General features: G+C 47.3%; 1 protein-coding gene across 1 annotated transcript in view; it reads right to left on the bottom strand.

Annotated features, from left to right (window-relative positions):
• Positions 1–16,294, bottom strand: part of plpp4 (phospholipid phosphatase 4) — a 40,271-nt gene extending 23,977 nt beyond the window's left edge. The window contains exon 1 of the mRNA XM_030378229.1: positions 15,725–16,294. Coding sequence (XP_030234089.1) covers positions 15,725–15,813 — 89 coding nt within the window. The 5' untranslated portion in view covers positions 15,814–16,294. The remainder of the gene's footprint in view (positions 1–15,724) is intronic.
• Between the last annotated feature and the right edge of the window lie 2,625 nt (positions 16,295–18,919).

Here is an 18,919-nt window from a genome sequence, read left to right as displayed (position 1 = left end):
CACAAAAGAAAGAGGAAGACACACCAAGGTCCCAGCCAAGCGATTCATCATACAGAAAGGCCATCGCAAATGCATGGAATATGGATTACGCCGCCATTCGCTGTCCCAGTTATAAGCTGTGTTGGGATGACATATTGACAAGCAGTCGAGAAATTCCCTGGTGATGAATTAGATATGCAGCCCAGCCATCAGGCAGATGGTACTTTGGAACAGCCTCACCGGTTTAAACTCTTACGCCAAGGCAAGCCCCCAATTTTAGAAAGCCTTCATTCAAAAGGTCTGGAATTTATCTTTCGGCTCTATCCCCTGAGCGAGTGTGTTGGCGTGTGTGTGCGTATGTGTGTGTGTCTATGTGTGTTTGTTTATGCGTACATACATCTACGTGTGTGTGTCTATGCATGTGCACATGTGTCTAAGTGTGTGTGTGTGTGTGTGTGTGTTTGTTTATGTGTATATGGGTCTACGTGTGTGTGTGTGTGTGTGTGTGTGTGTGTGTGTGTGTGTGTGTGTGTGTGTGTGTGTGTGTGTGTGTGTGTGTGTGTGTGCGTGTGTGTGTGTGTGCAGGCGTGCATGTTTGTGCATGTGTTTGCGCAAGAGCCCGTCTTTTGGAAAGTTGGCCGGACCGTGCCTTCCCCATACAACAGAGCAATTTCGCCAATATCGATTATTTTCAGGGGGAGAAGAGCTGCCAGAGGAAACAAAGCGCCTCTTATTAAACCACCACACCATCCAACATCTATCTCTGAGCCGCGCGCGGGGGGGTGATGATTAGCTCCCTGCAGGTCACTGTCCACTTAGCGGTCAGGCCTAGGACGTCTCATCTCCTGGGTGTCTCCTGGGTGTCAGCTGTCACAGCTCCCTGCTGTGACAGCGGTCTGTCCGTTGTGAAGGTGTTTTGTTCTTTTACAGTCGATTCAGTATGGGTGTTGGTATAATTGATAGTTGGCCTGCTCTGGGCCCACCTCTCTATTTGTTTTGCTCTCTCCCCCCCCTGCCCCCTCCGTATCTCTCTCTGCACCCCAGCCCACCTGCTCATCATTCAGCACACCTGTCCATCACCACACCTGTCCATCACCGCGTCAACTCCACAGATCAACGAGAACCAATACCTGTCTTACCTGTCTTCAGGATAACCAGTACCTGGATCCCCAGTCCACCAAGCCAGCAATCACATTTAGGGAAATTATCGGATTATTTTATCCAAAGCGACTTACAACGTTCATAGATGTTCATACACTCATTCACACACCGACGGTGGAGTCAGTCATGCAAGGCGCCAGCCAGCTCGTCAGGAGCAGTAAGGGTGAGGTGTCTTGCTCGACACACGTGGATTGAACTAGAAACCTTCCGGTTACAAGTCAACCCGCTCTACCTCCTGAGCTAAGCTGAACACTCTCAGCCAGCCCTCTCAATGGGGATCTGGTCTGCCAAGCTTCCTTCTTGATTCACCCTCTGACCTCAGCCCAATCACCAGCCTGCCGCGATCTCATGAACCCCACCTGGGTACTATAAAAACTTTGCTTGTCTGGGTCAAGCAAAGGTAGGTCCATAAAACTGGTGGATGTACCAGAAGGCTCTCAATGTCCAGGCAGTGACATGGACCTTGGAGCGTGTAGCTATCCCAGTGGAACTCAGAGGTCATGTCTTCTTGATATTGTTTGCTTTCTGAGCTGCATCTTTTATTAAATCAAGAAACTTAAGTGGAAAAGTGGAGCATAACCAGAGCTAACAAACCACTCCATCTGTAGATAATATTGCAGAGGTTAGTGCGTCTTCTCCTTCCCATCGTACTCTCAGGGGGAAATGTTCATACTAACTTTGTTCTACCTAACCGGCCCAACGGAGAGCCCTTTGGGATTCTGTTAACGGATTACCATCTAGGACTTTGTTAAGCTCTGTTTGGCTGTGTCATTCTCTATCTTCTTTCATCCCACATCCCTGTCTCTCTACCATGTCCTGTCTGTAAAGCACTTCAATATATGTACCAACGATACACTTTGAGATACTCAGGGTTCCAAAAAGGTCCTTTAAAATTCATAATACCATTCTTAAATATCGGTCTAACTGAGTCTCTTGACATTACATTATAAGTGTGGTTTCAGCCGAATACTAGTTTCCAATTCTCTCTGAAGTTTCAAGGAGCCTCATATTTTGATACTTTTAAGCGCTTCTAATATTCTCATCATAATTAAAGAGAACAAACCGGGGAAGCACGATGAGTCAAAATCTTCCTTTCAAGGCGCTACTCTACCCTTCAAAGACAAAGACCCTGACCCGAAAGGCAGGGTCGTTGCCAGGGTTTGAATTGGTTGTGGCGAGGGGGGGGGGGGGGGATTGTGCTGTGCTTGCTCACGCACCAACAGATGTCACACATGGCAGACACAAAGTAACAAGTCTCAACTGAATCAAGCCTTTACTCATCTCGGAGGAGTTCTCAACCGCTGATTTTGTATACAGTTGTATTTCAGATCAAATCTTATTTTTATACTCAACAAATATGACCGAGGTCCAGACCTCAAATGAACAACAACCAATCAACACTCATTCCGCACGTTTAAATCGTGTCTCTGTTCCTTCCTCCTCCACTATCCCACTCTTTACTTCCACCACACTCGGGTTGCCTCGCCAAGCCATAGCTCCTGCTGCAGGAAATGAGCCCAAAGTCAATGTGAGGCGACAGGTGATCAGTCAGACGGGAGGAAACCAGCTCGAGTGTTGATGTATGAGTTTGGCTGCAGCCAGAGACAGCGAGCTGCTGTGTTGAGTGATGGGGTGAGCTCCTTCCTATCACCATCATCTCTCCTCTCCACCACAGCTTTGTTTGGTCGCTGTGCCTCCCCGTCTCAGCCTCAGAGCTGACATCACGCTAATCCTGGGCCCGTTTTATGGTAGAGATCGGTAATGTCACTGTATAATCTCCACCTGTGGCCAAATCCAATACACACCCATGATTGCCCACCTGTGGGGGGAGGGTAAAGCTGAGAGAAGGTCATGGTTCTCTGGTCCTGTATCCGGTCAACTGAAACGCAATTTTCATTCTGCTACTTCCTGTCAGCGCGGTATACGTTAGTGAGCAGTCCCCGGAGCGGGGGCAACACAAACAAGACAAGAAGACAATTCCAGACATTTTTATTACAAAACAATATACGCAATATTTCACAGTCACATATATCTGTCTACCAGAAGTCCCGCCCCCTCGCACACTGAACCTGTGTCACTGGTGTGTAACACCCATGTAACTGTAAGTCCCGCCCTTCGCCACTACACCCACTTAACCAGAAGTCCCGCCCTCCCTCTCTCGGCACTACAACCAGTTATCTGAAAGTCCCGCCTTCTTTCTCTTGCCAAACATTTGGAGCACCCCATAGTCAGGTAAAGTAACCTCCCTTTTCCTGTCAGTTAAACATTATGTCTGTGGCAGTTCAATGTACTTTTACGTGACTTGTTGTGTCTGTCCTGGTGCACTGCGATACCTCAATCTAACATTCCATAATTAAAGTGACGAGCTACACTTGTTTTCCCTGTCTGGAAAGTCTCTATCCAGGTCATTCCATGGTTAGATGAGGACGGCCTGGAATGAGATTAGTGGAAACATGACAATTTAACATCATGGAAACCTGCATCACTAATTAAAATCCTGTGTTGGCGTGGAAAAACCAGTGGGGAAGAGTGATTTCACGTCTCGATAAGCCCGTTAAAGTGCTGATCAACACCTGGCGCTCGCGAGCCTGCCGGATATCACAACAACCGCGTACGTGATAGTACGAGAAAACACCAAGAAAGTTGCAAAAGCAGGACAGAAATAGTCTGCTGTGAATGATGGATGTCTCTCACAGCAGGTGCAGGCCTACTTAGCATCTGAATGAGGACCCTGTCATGAAACACACCACATCAATAACTGTCCACACACAATAAGGACTGTCTTTCTGTGCTCTTCCCTGGTTGTGGAATACGTCTGAACAGTCGAAAGCCCTTGGCCGCAAGCTGCACTAATTAGATTAAGGCCATTGGTCCTGGTGGTGGAAGGTATAAGCTGCGTGACCGGGGATATTGCTTTCAGTTAATTACCCTCTTTTATTTCTTTCACTACCTAACCTGAGGCCCGGAGGGTGTCTCTCTCTCGCTGTCCCCACTGTCTCTCCATTCCTTGGAGTATATGTTCTATACTAGAGACACACACGGGTCTGAGATGAAGACAATAAATTAAACACGGCTTTGATGTTCACCAGGATGGTCTGGAGTTCTGGTGGGCATGAAAGCAGTTAAGCTGTCAAGAGTTTGCTTTCGGGCCGTCCAGAGTTTGGGTATATAGGTTTTAGACACACATTGTATTGTAATGGCTGGGTAGGTGACCTGCTAAGAATGCTAAGGATTAGTCTGAAACCTTCGAACTGAACTCGGAACACGGCAGCAAAAGCAAATGGCGGACGCCTCTGAACATCGCCGGATAGTGTACAAAGAAGGAAAAATAAGAAAAAGCATTGCTTTCAACATGCAGAGGTTTGCAATATCCTTTAAGCCCTTTATGTAAACAGTTGTTATGGTACCCGTTGTCTTTAATGTCCTGGAAATGAAAACATTGTGCTCTGCATTATTCATGAATGCAGCGGTTTCTTCCTCTTTTAACCACCACTGCCCACAACACATCGTTACATTACAAGACGGATGGGTAGAGAGTTGGATACGGACGGAGAGAGAGGCGGGCAGAATGACATTACAGTTAGAGTCTCAAGGGGACGCAACCGTGTCAAGAATTCTCAGCCCCGTCACGAGCAGCAGAGAGAGAACGAGAAAGGACACAGAGAGCAAAGGAAGGGACCTAGGTAGGTATGGTGGAAGGAGGGAAGGGAGACTTAAAGTGACAATTACAGCGAGGTTTTAAAGGCTGCCTCCCACTTAGTTAGCAGAGACGGTGAAGAATAAAGAAAAGAAAATAGAAAAGACAAGGTGCTGAGGGTGATACACAGGATCGATATCTATCACGTTGTGTAATTACCCTTTCACATCGTCGGAGAGAAGGACACCGAACTAAAGACATAATAATGGGAGAAATGAGAGCTGAGGCCCTCTGCCCGGGCCACAGGTAGACACTGTCTTGTTAACAGGATTGCCCTGAGCGCCTCTTTAAAGAAAGATGATATCTAAGGGGCAGGGGCCGATCTGCGCAATCAGCCGGAGGAGACGAGGTATCGCTACCGATACCGCAAAAGGGATAAGGGATTCGCAGGAGCATATAACGGCCCAACAAAATACCTTTTTTCGAACTCCATGATTTCCCAGAAGGCACTGCAACTGCTCAATAGGTCCCAGTCGCTTACTGGGATTGCCGTGAAAATGGATTGCCTTCTTCACTTCTTTTTTACCTTAGATGCTGCCCCCATCCCTTTCACTTCAGCGTTTCAAATTTTCACCTTTCATAAACCCTTTGACATTTAAGAAATGGCTATAAGGTTAGGTGGCGAACAGCCTCAAGAAGGATAAATTAACTGCAATTCTCAAACCCAAAGCATACACTCGGAGTCAGCGATTTCCTCTCCTTACAATCCCCCTGAGTGAAAGGAGGTTACCTTCGGGTCAGCCGCTCAACCTCCCCTGATCCCACACCTTTATGGACCGACAGTTAATAAAGAGAATTCACCGGCTTCGACACAGAGAATTCCTTTGGGTTACGACGAGGTACACAAGCTGTACTACGGATAGACATTGATCCCAGGTGATGAAGGACTGGGACACAGGCCCATCACCGCGGCAGCCCTGGTGTATTCTGGAAGACGGATGATGCTAAGTTTAGTTGTGTAGGGATGGGAGTGCAGGGGAGGATGAGAGGGAGGGAGGGAGGGAGGGAGGGAGGGAGGGAGAGAGAGAGAGAGAGAGAGAGAGAGAGAGAGAGAGAGAGAGAGAGAGAGAGAGAGAGAGAGAGAGAGAGAGGGTGTGTGTGTGTGTGGTTGGGTCGGTGGGCTGGGCTGCAGTCGGAATCGTTCAAAACTCAAATCAGTTCTCTGCACGGCCATGGGAGTCTGCCACTAAAATGACATTTATCCTTGTGGGCATGGCTAATATTCATCCTGGCAAATGTCAAAGATGACAGCATCAGCACAGACATTTTGATCTGCACACCGTTGCTTGCAGCACAAGATGCATATGAACCACACACACACACACACACACACACACACACACAAACCTACACACACCCACACCTAAACACAAACCTACACACACACACACACACACACACACACACACACACACACACACACACACACACACACACACACACACACACACACACACACACACACACACACACACACACACACTTATTTTTATGATTGATCCAAGTTGATAGCCCAAGGCACTTTCATAGGTACTATGCACAAGATACAAACTGACAAGTCTCACCGGCATAAACAGATCCATGCTTACGGACATGCATGGACAAAAACCTTTTGACTCTATAATATTGAATCCATCATAAATATGGATGTGGATGTTGTCTCCGTAGAACCATTCTCCACTTTATTGAGGGTCATTTTGAGGTCGATTATATTTCTTGGCACAACTGTAGAATCTACTGTAGAAAGAGTTGAATTTGGCCGCTGTCTGTTTGGCTGTTTGTCTTCAGCGGTGCCATGTTTCCTACCACCACACGGATCATCTAGTTTTGCCAAAGCCACAAGTGCGAAATAAATATATTTTTGTTACCGATTTCAACTTTTCTGTATAAAAATAACCCTATCTTGGTCACAAGGTTTTTCTTTCGCTATGCATTAGAATTTTACTGAAGAGGATTAGAATTTTCAATCTGGGGGAGAAGGCGAGGTATCGATTATTTCCCTGAGCCCGGACAGTGGTGGATGTTCACTTATCCATGAATTCAGAGACAATTCACCCGTTTTCTCTAGGGTTTTGCTGTTGGCAGAGGGTGAAGAGGAGCCTGGTTCTGGCTGCAATAACTACACCAGTGGACCATAAAAAGGAGCAATAAAGATCAGGGTTTGGTCTCACAAACACACATACATGCATGCATTTATACACGCACAAACACATGCTCAAACGTTCGCACAAACCCATGCACACACAGACCAACACACACACACACACACACACTTTCATGCACATACACCCAGACCAATACACACGCACGCCCACGCTCACACACACGCACACACGCACACGCACACACACACACGCTCACACAAACACACTGAATTATACAAAAACAAACAGGCTGGCACACAGGCTGGGTCCGACACACACACAAACACTCTCTGACAGACACAGACACACACGCACACTTTAATGTCGGCATCAGAATGAGGGATGGGCCTTTCATCTGGGCATCTCCTCACCTGCCCCGGTGAAGATAAGAGAAGCACTAAATAAACACAGATGAATAAAACATCACAGAGAAAATGAGAATGAGAATGAGAACGAGGAGGAGGAGGAGCAGGAGGAGGAGAACGATGGGGGGAGCAATGACATAAATAAAGTGGGGCAGCGAGCTGGACCTGGTGGTCCAACAATAGACGTGGGTACTGGCAGGCGAGGCGCGGCGGGGACGCTGGTGTTCAGCAGATCGTCTTTCCAGCCGTACCCTGCGACAACGGCGATGTGGTGTTGTGTCAGAGGCAGGCAGTGAGCCCCCCCGACACAAGCTTCCCTCCCCTCCAATGTGCCTGCTCGGCTCCGGACCTTTATCTGAACACTGCAGGCTTGTCTCCTCACAGCCACTTCCTTTTTGGATTATGGAACATTTTAATTGGAACTTCTATAGATATTTTTTTCAATAATGATATTGCAATATATTAGTGGTACAGGCGGGGCAAGGAAATCATGGAACTGGAAAACTGTTGAAAGTGAAAGTCTCGATCGGTACAGAGAGCGTCTGATTTCAGATGAAACGAAGCGATTCAGGGCAACATGATGAACATACGGAGTAAACACGGAAAACACTCAACAAATAGGGCTTTCATGTCGAGGAGTAGACAACCGTAGGACACGATGTCCCTTTCGCAGTCAATCAGCTCGAACAAAGGGGCCAGCTTGGGCTTGAACACAAAGTCGACGTGCAGTGATACAACAGATAAATTAGAAGAACAAGAAAGACAGAAAAACACCAGATCTATGGAGGCTAGGGACAATGCAAGGCCAGGGATCTGAGACATATGGTGAAATAAGGGAATTGGTTTGTTGTGTGTGTGTGTCTGGGACGTCTTTGTGTGTATGTGTATGTGTGTGTGTCTGTGTTCATGTGTGTGTGTGTGTGTGTGTGTGTGTGTGTGTGAGTGTGTGTAGGTGTGCGTGTAGGTGTGTGTGTATATGCATGTGTATGTGCACGTGTTTGTGCACGTGTGCGTGCGTGTGTACGTGCGTACCTGCGTGTGTGTGTGTGTGTGTGTGTGTGTGTGTGTGCTAGCGCATGCCTGTGTGTGTGCGTGCGTGCCTGCCTGCGTGTGTGTGTGCGACAGCAGGGTGCTGCTGATGCGACACCTCCAGGGATTGCCATGCCAGTGCTGCTGGCGGGCTGCTGGTTCCCCGAAGGATCAGCATTGTCAGAGAAACCTTGGACCGAGGATGGACCCCCCTCCCTCCTCTCCCCCTCTTTCCGCTCCCCATTGTGTGATTCTATTTTCTCCTCGCCCCGCTTGGCTTCTCCCTCCTCCGTCTCTTTCATTCTAATTAAAACGTGCGCCGTCCGTCCCTCTAGCTCATCAGTAGGCCCACTCCCATTACAACGTGCCGTCCATCCCTCTCGTCTGTCCGTCCAGTCCCTCTAGCTCGTCAGTAGGCCCACTCCCATTACAACGTGCACCAATGGGGCTCCGCAGATTTCAATAGCTGTCCAATTACGGCGACGATCTCGTCCAACTAACGTCTCCCTCCTCTTGTCTCTCGTTCCTTTAAACGCACTCGACGGAGCTGTCATGTATGCTTTGACAGGGAGAATGTGATGCGCAGCCGCACTCACATTGAAGACTAATTGACACGGTCTATTCAGATCAGGCGTTGTTTTCCCATCCCACACATTGCGGTGCGGTTCTCTGTTTTCATTAGGGATTATTCGGTCCATGACTACAATAATATTACCTTGGATTGCCTCCTGCCATACTTCCAGCAGGTCTGCCTACACATGTCCCTGAGACCTCCCAGTGGCTCACCAAATGGTCAACCCCCAAATGGTTAATAAGACATCAAGTAGGCCTATTCCGACCTGACCCAGAGATCACATTGATAATGAACCCTTGTTTTCTTGCTGCAAGTCAACAGCAGAATGAAAGGTTATCAAATAAAAGAAAATGGAGGATCACCCAAAGGAATTGCTCATTAATATTCATGGCCTGAGATGGACGATGACACAATTTCATCAGTAAACACACAACTTTCTGCGACAGAGAAAGTCTTGGACAGACCCGAACCAAAATACACCTTTATAGATTTATGAGCCGAACAACTCGCTCATAAGTGACAAGTCTACAGTTTGTCATTAGCCTAACATCGCCAGACCATTGCAAATTACAAATTTTCCATAATTAATTTTAGATTTCCATGGGGCGTTATTCACATGCACAAACCAAAAAGCCTCTGGACACCATTTTATAAATCTACAACCAATCAGAGCCGACCCCCGAGCTCAGGAGGTAGAGCAGTTGTCTTGTAACCGAAAGGTTGCTAGTTCAATCCCCAGCTCCTCCTAGCTGAGTGTTGATGTGTCCCTGAGCAAGACACTTAACCCTAACTGCTCCTGGCGAGCTGGCTGTTGCCTTGCATGGTTGACTCTGCCGTCGGTGTGCAAATGTGTTTATTAACCGATGTAAGGTGCTTTGGATAAAAGCGTCAGCTAAATGCCAGCAGCTGTTCTGGTTGTCTATGAAAATGACTTGAAGGCGCTGCCATAGGGCACTCCTCTGTTCAGCCATCATGACAAACTCGCCCCTTAATAGATAGAGGGTTGTGATTGGCCAGACCCGGGCAGATCTGCTGGGAACCTGTCTGAATGGAGGGGGGCCAGACCCATATGCCAGAGCAAATAAAAGATAAGTTTGCAGGTCTCCATGCGCAAGACCTCCCTGAGCTTGTGTGGGGAATGGCTGGTTTAACCTGTGCACATTGATTGCATAATGCACAACAGATGTCAGAAGAGTCCAATCAGTCTGACTCAGGCCAGCCGAGGCTACTTAACCAGCCATCCTCCACACACGCTCCAAGTTCTCAGCTCTCCAGGTGATCTTCTTTGTGTTCAGGGGGAAGAATGACATGTGTTGAATCCTGATTTGCGGGCTCTGTCTCCCCTGCATCAAGTATGCATGCGAGTTCTTTCCTTTGTTTTGACATCTCTCCCACGATCAAAGTGTCTCCTCTACTACAAACACCCCCTTTATATTCCGTCAGGACGGCCAGGGGAAATTCATAAAGACACTTGTACAACGGCCCCATTTGTCTTTGTAAAGGTACAGCAATTTAACAATACAACGGTGAAGAATAGATAAAAAACCAATGACGCCTCACATAGGAAACCGCTTGGCTCTAACAACGTCGCTGTCTAATTGTCTTTATTTTTTCTATTGTTTTAAACTGGTTTCTGTCCTTTACATCTATCCCTTCCTGCTTCAGGGATATGCCTTTATGCTAAAGACATTTCCATCAAATGTTTTCTACTGGTATCTTATGATTTTTAAGTTGATGTTAGTACATGTTTAGCATCTATGATTTCCTCTGCGTTACATGGATTTAATTTATAATAATTAGTGAAATGAAGTGCTAGACCTGATAACAATATTCCTCTTTTCAGTCAGTTTTACCATAGTAGCAATCTGAGTCATCATGTGAAATGTTGGATTTCATTGTCATATTAAAAGAAGCGAGTGGCTCGTTCTGCAGCTCAGGAATCGACTTTAGCTTGCGGTTTATCTGCACTGTTTATCTGCAAGTCAACACATAGGGGACCATACAAACACTTAGTGTGTCACACAGTCACCCAGTCAGCACATTTCGTACTACAACTTACCCACCGTACATCCTACGCTTTCAAGAAGCCGAATATCCTCAAGTGAAGCCACTGTAAGGCAGAAGAGGGAAAATCCTGCATATTACTTTGCTCACAATATATCCTGCCCCAGTCCCATAACACCCATAGGTTGGTAAAGCAGACAATGGTCAAAAGGTAATAAAAGGCCAGGATCTGCAGACCACAGCAACAAAATTGCCCACTGGCTTTGGTTCAAAGTACATTTGGACTACAATCGAAGCCTTGTGCATCCGGAAGCCATCACTATGATGCAAGATTCTTAGTAATCACTGCAGTGGACTTCAATGCACTACAACCTTTATTAAAATAATCCCTAATGTACCAAGTAATCATCGTGGTGACGTTTTCAGATAACCAAAGCAACATGCCGTCTCTTTCTCTTTCCACCAATGCTTGATACCTCCAGCACTGAAGTTTCCTACCCGCACATAATTAAGAAGGAGCTGAAAAACATGCTCGTATTTTTGTCTTTAATAAGGGATGGTGGATGAGAACAGGAAACAGAAATAGGCCAGCATTACACTTTAAGGGGGGACACGGGGGATACATACGTACCCAAAACAGCCGAGGAAGTAATGACTTTCTGGAGCAAACGGAAATACCAGGCTGATGATCCTCTTGTCGTATGCAAAGCAGCTAAATGGCAACCCTAATACTCGTTGTTGTCGGGGGGGGTTTCAATTTCCTCACTGTTTGTGCCTCTGACGGTTGGAAATGTCACCGAGCCATTTCCATTTAGAGTGCACTTTAGTTTTCCTCCAGAGCACCCAAGGTCCTGCGAGTGCCAGGGCACTGGCTTGGCTGTGAGAGGAGTGAGGTGCAGTCAGACAGACATGATGCTGCTCGGTCAGACCTGATTCCTGTACTCAGTCCGTGGCCCGGCTTCAGTATATGAATACGAAGCACGGGATCAGACTTGTAAGTCTGCTAAACCAGCGGCAGTGAGCTGGGGGGGGGATAATCCCTACTTAGTGGACTGTCATCTTGAATATGATTTGAGCATAATGCTATCATCTTTGATACAGACGGATGTGTATTTTACGATCTGTGTCAGTGGTTAACTTCGCCTCGCTCTGTCTTTCGTCTTTCTTTCAATGTCAAAGATAATACAAATCGGGTGTGGAATGATTACCATTTGGTTCTGGTTAGAAATCACCACTTTCCATCCATACTTCCAATCTCCGAGGATCATTTGAAACATGCAGAGAGAGAACTGCCTTGAGGTGGATAATTACAATGCGATCGCAGAAACCAGAAGAAAGAGATTGCAATGTGAGAGCATACCTCATTAACTACATCTTGGATGCAACAACAAGCACAGCATCATGGGAAGCTTTAATCACTTCCCTCTGACCTCTCTGATACACCGCATGTTTTATGCATTCACGGTGTAAGGGAAGGTACGTGATGAAATGAGAGCACCGGTTATTAATTTTCAACACTAAGTATAATTGAATATCGAGGAGAGAAAGGTAGCCAGTTGAACAAATGGAGCAGGTACAGCGAGAGCCTTGAGGCACTGGGCCATTAGGAAGATGACGTCTTTTCTACGAAGGACCGAGTTCTTACTCATCTATCCCTCCAAAACTAATACAAATCCAGTAGCTTTTACCATTTGTATGAAGACGTCCGTTCTAACAAGAAAGCACTGCAAAGTACATCCATTCGCTATCCATCCATCTCGAATACAAATACAGCATTTTGCCCTTTGCATTAATTATGATTGTCATTACTACCAAGTCAGGAACACAAAATACATCCATGCAACCATCTATCCATCCATCTTATAAAAATACAGCAGCCTTTTCCCATTTGCACTATGATTGTCGTTACAACCAATTAAGGACCGCAAACTACATCCATTCACTCCTCTATCCAGCTTTCTCAAATAGAAATACAGCAGTCTATTTTCCATTCGCATGATGACATACTTTCTACCAAGAAAGCACTTCAGACTACATCGAACCAACCATCTGGAAAACAAATACAGCCGTCTTTTTCTTTGGCACGTGAACCAGAAAAAGGACAAAGGGTTTGCGTCTGCCATTGCACTGGGAATTCCAGCACACAATTCCATCACTAGCGCTTTTCCAATAACCTTCAAATAGACTTCAATTCCTTCACTTGACCCCAATCATGTCGGCATCAGGCCCCGGCTTTTCAGGTCAGTGGGGACTCGTGTACGGCTCGGGCCCCTAGCGCCCTGGCAAACGACTGGGGCCAGGGTTTCATTCCATGCGTCAATTAACGGCTGGCTTACAGGAAACCCATCTTCACCCAGCTTACGGACTGCCGTCACGAGGCTAAACCTCATACGCTTCATACGCTTGTGCCTTGCGCAAAACATTTGCATTTACATTTAGGGCATTTAGCAGAAGCTTTTATCCAAAGCGAACGGTTCATACGCAGATTCACTCACTGTCGGCGGAGTCAACCATGCAAGGCGACAGCCAGTTCGTCTGGAGCCTTTAGGGTGAGGTGCCCTGCTCAGAGACACCTCCACACTATATCTAGGGGGAGCAGGGGATCGAAATCGTAAGTCAACATGCTCTACCTTCTGAGCTCAGCTGACCCAAAAGTAGATATAGATATAGAATCTGTACGGTCTCGAATGGTGTAATATCAACCCATATTAAGTAGCATTACTGTGTGTGTGTGTGTGTGTGTGTGTGTGTGTGTGTGTGTGTGTGTGTGTGTGTGTGTGTGTGTGTGTGTGTGTGTGTGTGTGTGTGTGTGTGTATGTGTGTGTGTGTGTGTGTGTGTGTGCGTGTGTTCTTTCTGCCAGTCGTATTTTCTTTTCTTTGCTCCTCATTGGATCATCACATAGTAACGATCAACAAACCGTAATCAAGCTCTTCACTCCATTCGGTGGTTGCCCGGGGAAATTCCTGCATTATTCATTTAACGAGACGCGCTCCGAACAGGGGTGGGCCCCTCGCCGCGAGAGAAAGAGAGCGAGAGGAGGCTCCTGGCGGGTTTCCGTTTACAATAGTATTTATTAGACGGCGCCGGAAGAGTGCGCAGCGCTGAAACTCAATTCATTACGGTAATCAAGGACCTGCAGAGCCAGGGCTGAACTCAGCCGCCACGCAATGAGACGCTGTCGGCTGTCTTGATGCACGCTGCCTGCCCCCCCCCCCCCCCCCCCTCCCTCCCAGGCACGCACAAAAGCAAACACATAAAACACACACACTCTCATTCACAGCTGACAACGGGCTTGGCCGGTACACGATACTGGAGAGTGTGAGTAAGTAAGGTGTACACTCAATGAATTAACGGGGTGAAATAATAACAACAACGTGTTACCTTTGGATACGATCCATTTTAAAAGAGACTGTTCATTTGATAAAATTATGGATCATTTTTACACAACATATTCACGTCTGATGGATGATACGTTTGCTGGCGTTACAAAAATACAAGGCAGCATCATTTCCTCTTTAATAAAAACCTTGGTGCTCACTAGCCTACGTATTATATAAGGAGGAAAATTATATCTAAATTATTCCACATTTTGATTCACAGTCTAATTGTTTGAGACAATTACGATTATAAAAAATGTCTTTCACCAGTTCATAATCATCGCAAACTGATCAGTAACGGCAATAAACAAAAAAACACAATCATTGTGTAAAACCTCCCAGGTTTACACACTGAAACACATAAACCGTGCATCGGTGGGCTCTGCTGCTTACACTGGCTGTAATCCATTAAAGTGGACAACACACACGCAGCGTAGCCCAAGGACAGTGCAGCCAAGGTAAGGAAGCCTCCCTCTGCAGGTGGGGGGGAGCTGGAGGCTCACTGAGCTGCTGCCTGACATCAGACCCATGAGAGCAGGGCTGGGAGGGCGTACACTGCATCTGATATCACGGTGCTGTCAGATACATCTCCCATGTTATGGTGATGAGCACTCATCACCATAACATGATGAGCACAGGTTTAAGGTTGCGTATAAAGAACCGTGTGCACGAAAGAAATATGAAATATAAGTTTCAAGAAGCTTCTGAATATTTTTCAGGTCAGGTATCGATATTTTTTGTCCATAAACCGATCTCTCTCTCTCTCTCTCTCTCTCTCTCTCTCTCTCTCTCTCTCTCTCTCTCTCTCTCTCTCTCTCTCTCTCTCTCTCTCTCTCTCTCTCTCTCTCTCTCTCTCTCTCTCTCTCTCTCTCTCTCTCTCTCTCTCAGGCACACACACACACACACACACACACACACACACACACACACACACACACACACACACACACACACACACACACACACACACACACACACACACACACATCATGGGCCGTTCTAAACATGCAGTCCTTCCACACAGAATAACACCGTTGTACTATTACTCCTTCGAAATGGAATACAATCAAAGTTGTCCATGTGATTGCTAATTCAACTCATTAACGATGCGTTTGGCGGCCTCTAGGTGGAGTCATAGTTTCATTTTTTTTCCCTCTATTGATTATCATCTAATGGCAGTGCCTGATGGAGATTTACATCAGGTGTAGGCTGTAATCACATTACAGGCTGGGCGTGAGGCAGACCTGCCATCAAACCGCAACGTCTGGCCATGGTCACAAGGCACCGGCTGCCTTCAAAGTCTCACTATCTCTGTCTGCACAACGGAGCAGCGCCTCCGCCAAACACCGTTCAGTATGAACTCCATCGGGAAACTACACTTAAGATTACTTACACAAAAACTCCGAAAAGAAGAACGCGGATGCCGATCTCCAGAGCCAAGGCGCGGATGTTTTTCCTCCGGTCGGGCGGGGACATGTTCATGTTGGTTCAGACACTCCTGCAGGAGTCAGACAAAAATAAAGGAAAACAGGAGACTAGTTGATCTACTGAACACTACTGGTCCGGTTATAATCCACAAGTGAGCGCTCGGTAGTTGAGAGGCGCTCCCCCTCTCGTCGCATGCCTTGCACCTCCTCCTCCTCCTCCTCCTCCTGCGCCGTGAGGAACGAGGAGTTGTTCTCCCGAGTCTCCGGTGTCCCTCCGTCCGTCCGCACGGTCCGTGACGTGAGGATGCGCTGCTGGCGACAGCCTGTTATTATTGGAAAATACACACAGAGCTGCCCTCGGTCCGGTAGGGGTGCACGACGCACGCAACCAACAAACACCCTTGCGTAGGCTACTATTGTTTGGGAGAAATAGGCTTGGGTTATGGCTGGCTAGAGCAGCACAATGTTGAATAGTATGAACACATTAAAGGGATGCTGCCTGAGCCTCACCAAGTCAGCCAGCGACTACACCTGATTTACACTTTACGAGCGCTCATCTCTCTCTCTCTCTCTCTCTCTCTCTCTCTCTCTCTCTCTCTCTCTCTCTCTCTCTCGCTCACTTTCTCTCTCTCTCTCCCTGTCTCTCTCTCTCCTTTTTCTTGCTATCTCTCTTTCTCTCTCTCACCCTCTCTCTCTATCTCTCTCCATTCTCACACTCTCTTCATTCTCACACTTTCTCTCTCTCTCTCTCTCTCTCTCTCTCTCTCTCTCTCTCTCTCTCTCTCTCTCTCTCTCTCTCTTTCTCTCTCTCCCTCACTCTCTCTCTCACTCTCTCTCCATTCTCCTACTCTCTCTCTCTTTATTATCCCGCTGGCTCTCTCTCTCTTTATTATCCCGCTATCTCTTTCTCCACTTCTCAGGCTCTCTCTCTCTCTCCTCACTCCCTCATTGCATCAGTGCGAAAACAACATCGACCTACGATCAGCCCTAATACGTTTTGAACCTCATTGAATTAAATATGAATCGCAACGCAGTAAACCCTCGGGTTAACCATTAGCTGCATGGGGGAACATTGTAACAGTGAAGTAAACAACTAATGAATGTTTACAGCCCGGCCATGAAACGGACAGACCCGGAGAAGCTCCCCTTGGGGACAGGCTCCCCAAAGAGCAGAGGGGGGCACATCTACCCTGCAGCCACCAGGCGGGCGACGCGCTTCAACAGACCCATGGGACTCCGTGCTTTACCGCGGCCCGAGAGTGATTCAGTACCCGGGGAGGCGGACCCAGGGGGCCGCCAGGTGAAGCCTGACTCTCATAAAGGGAGAAGGGCGGCGCTGGAGACGCCGCGGGGCTCTGGGAACCAGCCGCTCGCTTCACAGCCGCGCATGCATATTTCATGCCCTCTGAAACTGGCTCGCTGAGTTACCTGCTTGTCCAAGGAGTCGGGGAGGGTGGGGAGGCGGGGTTGGTGCATGGGGGAGATGCATGTCTGTGTCTGTGTGTGTGTGTGTGTGTGTGTGTGTGTGTGTGTGTGTGTGTGTGTGTGTGTGTGTGTGTGTGTGTGTGGGGGAGAGGTGTGTAGGTGTTGGAGGGGGAGATGCGTGTGTGTGTGTGTGTGTGAGTGTGGGTTGGCTGGATGTGTGTGTCTGGGTGGGGGAGATATGTGTGTTTGGGTGTGGGAGAAGTATGTGTGTGTTTGTGGGTTTGCTGGATGTGTGTGTGTGTGCTTGGGGGAGATGTGTGTGGGTATGGGTGGGGGAGATGTGTGTGTGTGTGTGTGTGTGTGTGTGTGTGTGTGTGTGTGTGTGTGTGTGTGTGTGTGTGTGTGTGTGTGTGTGTGTGTGTGTGTGTGTGGAGGAGAAGTGTGTGTGTGTGTGTAGGGGGGTTGGGGAGATAAGTGTGTTTGTGTGTGTCTATGTGTGTGTGTGTGTGTGTGTGTGTGTGTGTGTGTGTGTGTGTGTGTGTGTGTGTGTGTGCCTGTGTGTGTGTGTCCATTCCTAGCTCTCAAAGGCGTTTCCTTATCATACAGCTTTATTCTGTATGGGTTTTGGTGTATGTGTGGAGGGGGCTGATGTGTGTGTGTGTGTGTGTGTGTGTGTGTGTGTGTGTGTGTGTGTGTGTGTGTGTGTGTGTGTGTGTGTGTGTGTGTGTGCTTGTGTGTGCAAACAAGGGTGTGAGTGTGTGTGTCAATAGCTAAATCCAAGGCAGCATCCTACAGCACAACTCTGATTATATTTATGTGTGTGTGTGTGTGTTTCTGTCGATGCATGTTTGTGTGTCTGAGTGTTTGAGAGAGAGAGAGAGTTTAAATGAGTGAAAAACAAACCTGAAAAAGCATCCTGACCCACAAACCTTTTCTAGGTCAGAAGCGTGGCCAGCGGGAGTGGAACCAGCCAGCCACTAATGAATACCGCAAGAAGTTCTGTGAGATGATGGAAACAGAGGTTTGAGGACCAAGGCTGTGCGATTGCCGTCCATGTGTGTTAATGCGTCCATCCATCACATGACTGTATCAGTATGGAATGACAGCCACACCAAGCAAGGCAAACACACACGCATGGTCGTGCTGCTGCCCCTTTCCGTGTGATCTGCCTGAGATGTTTACCAGAGTGGGGAACAAAAAGAATGTCAGCACAGAAGCATGAAAAAAGATATGGTGCTCAGACACTCACGGGGTGTGTCTTCAAAGCGGTCGCTGCCATCTCGCAGTGAACCCCTAATGGGAACGCATGCCAACATTAAAGCACTGTTACTCCTTTGAGTCCACGACAAACCCGCTTTTGGGGCTCGAAAGCAGACGACTGTCTGACAAAATAAGAGCCCCATTAGCCGAATGAGGTGGTTACAGTCGCATGATGTCTTCAGACGTTTTACAGATCTCGGCTAATTTATACTGATTTCTCTACAGCTACACATCTTTCTCTTCTGTTGAAATATTATTAATAAATATTAGTGCTGTCAGTTAAACGCGTTATTAACCGCGTTAACGCAAACCAATTTTAACAGCGTTCATTTTTTTATCGCGCGATTAACGCAATTTATTTTATTTATTGTTGTTTTGGCTCAAAACAAAGAAGCAGTAGCCTGACTGCTATGTTCAAGATACATTAATAATGCTCTCATCAAATGGAGATCCTCATTAATTTCCTCCAACCCAAA

This window comes from Gadus morhua, chromosome 15, assembly GCF_902167405.1.
Source record: "Gadus morhua chromosome 15, gadMor3.0, whole genome shotgun sequence".
Classification (NCBI taxonomy): Eukaryota; Metazoa; Chordata; class Actinopteri; order Gadiformes; family Gadidae; genus Gadus; species Gadus morhua.
Note: the sequence above shows the minus strand (reverse complement) of the source record. Positions and strands in the feature narration are given on the sequence as shown.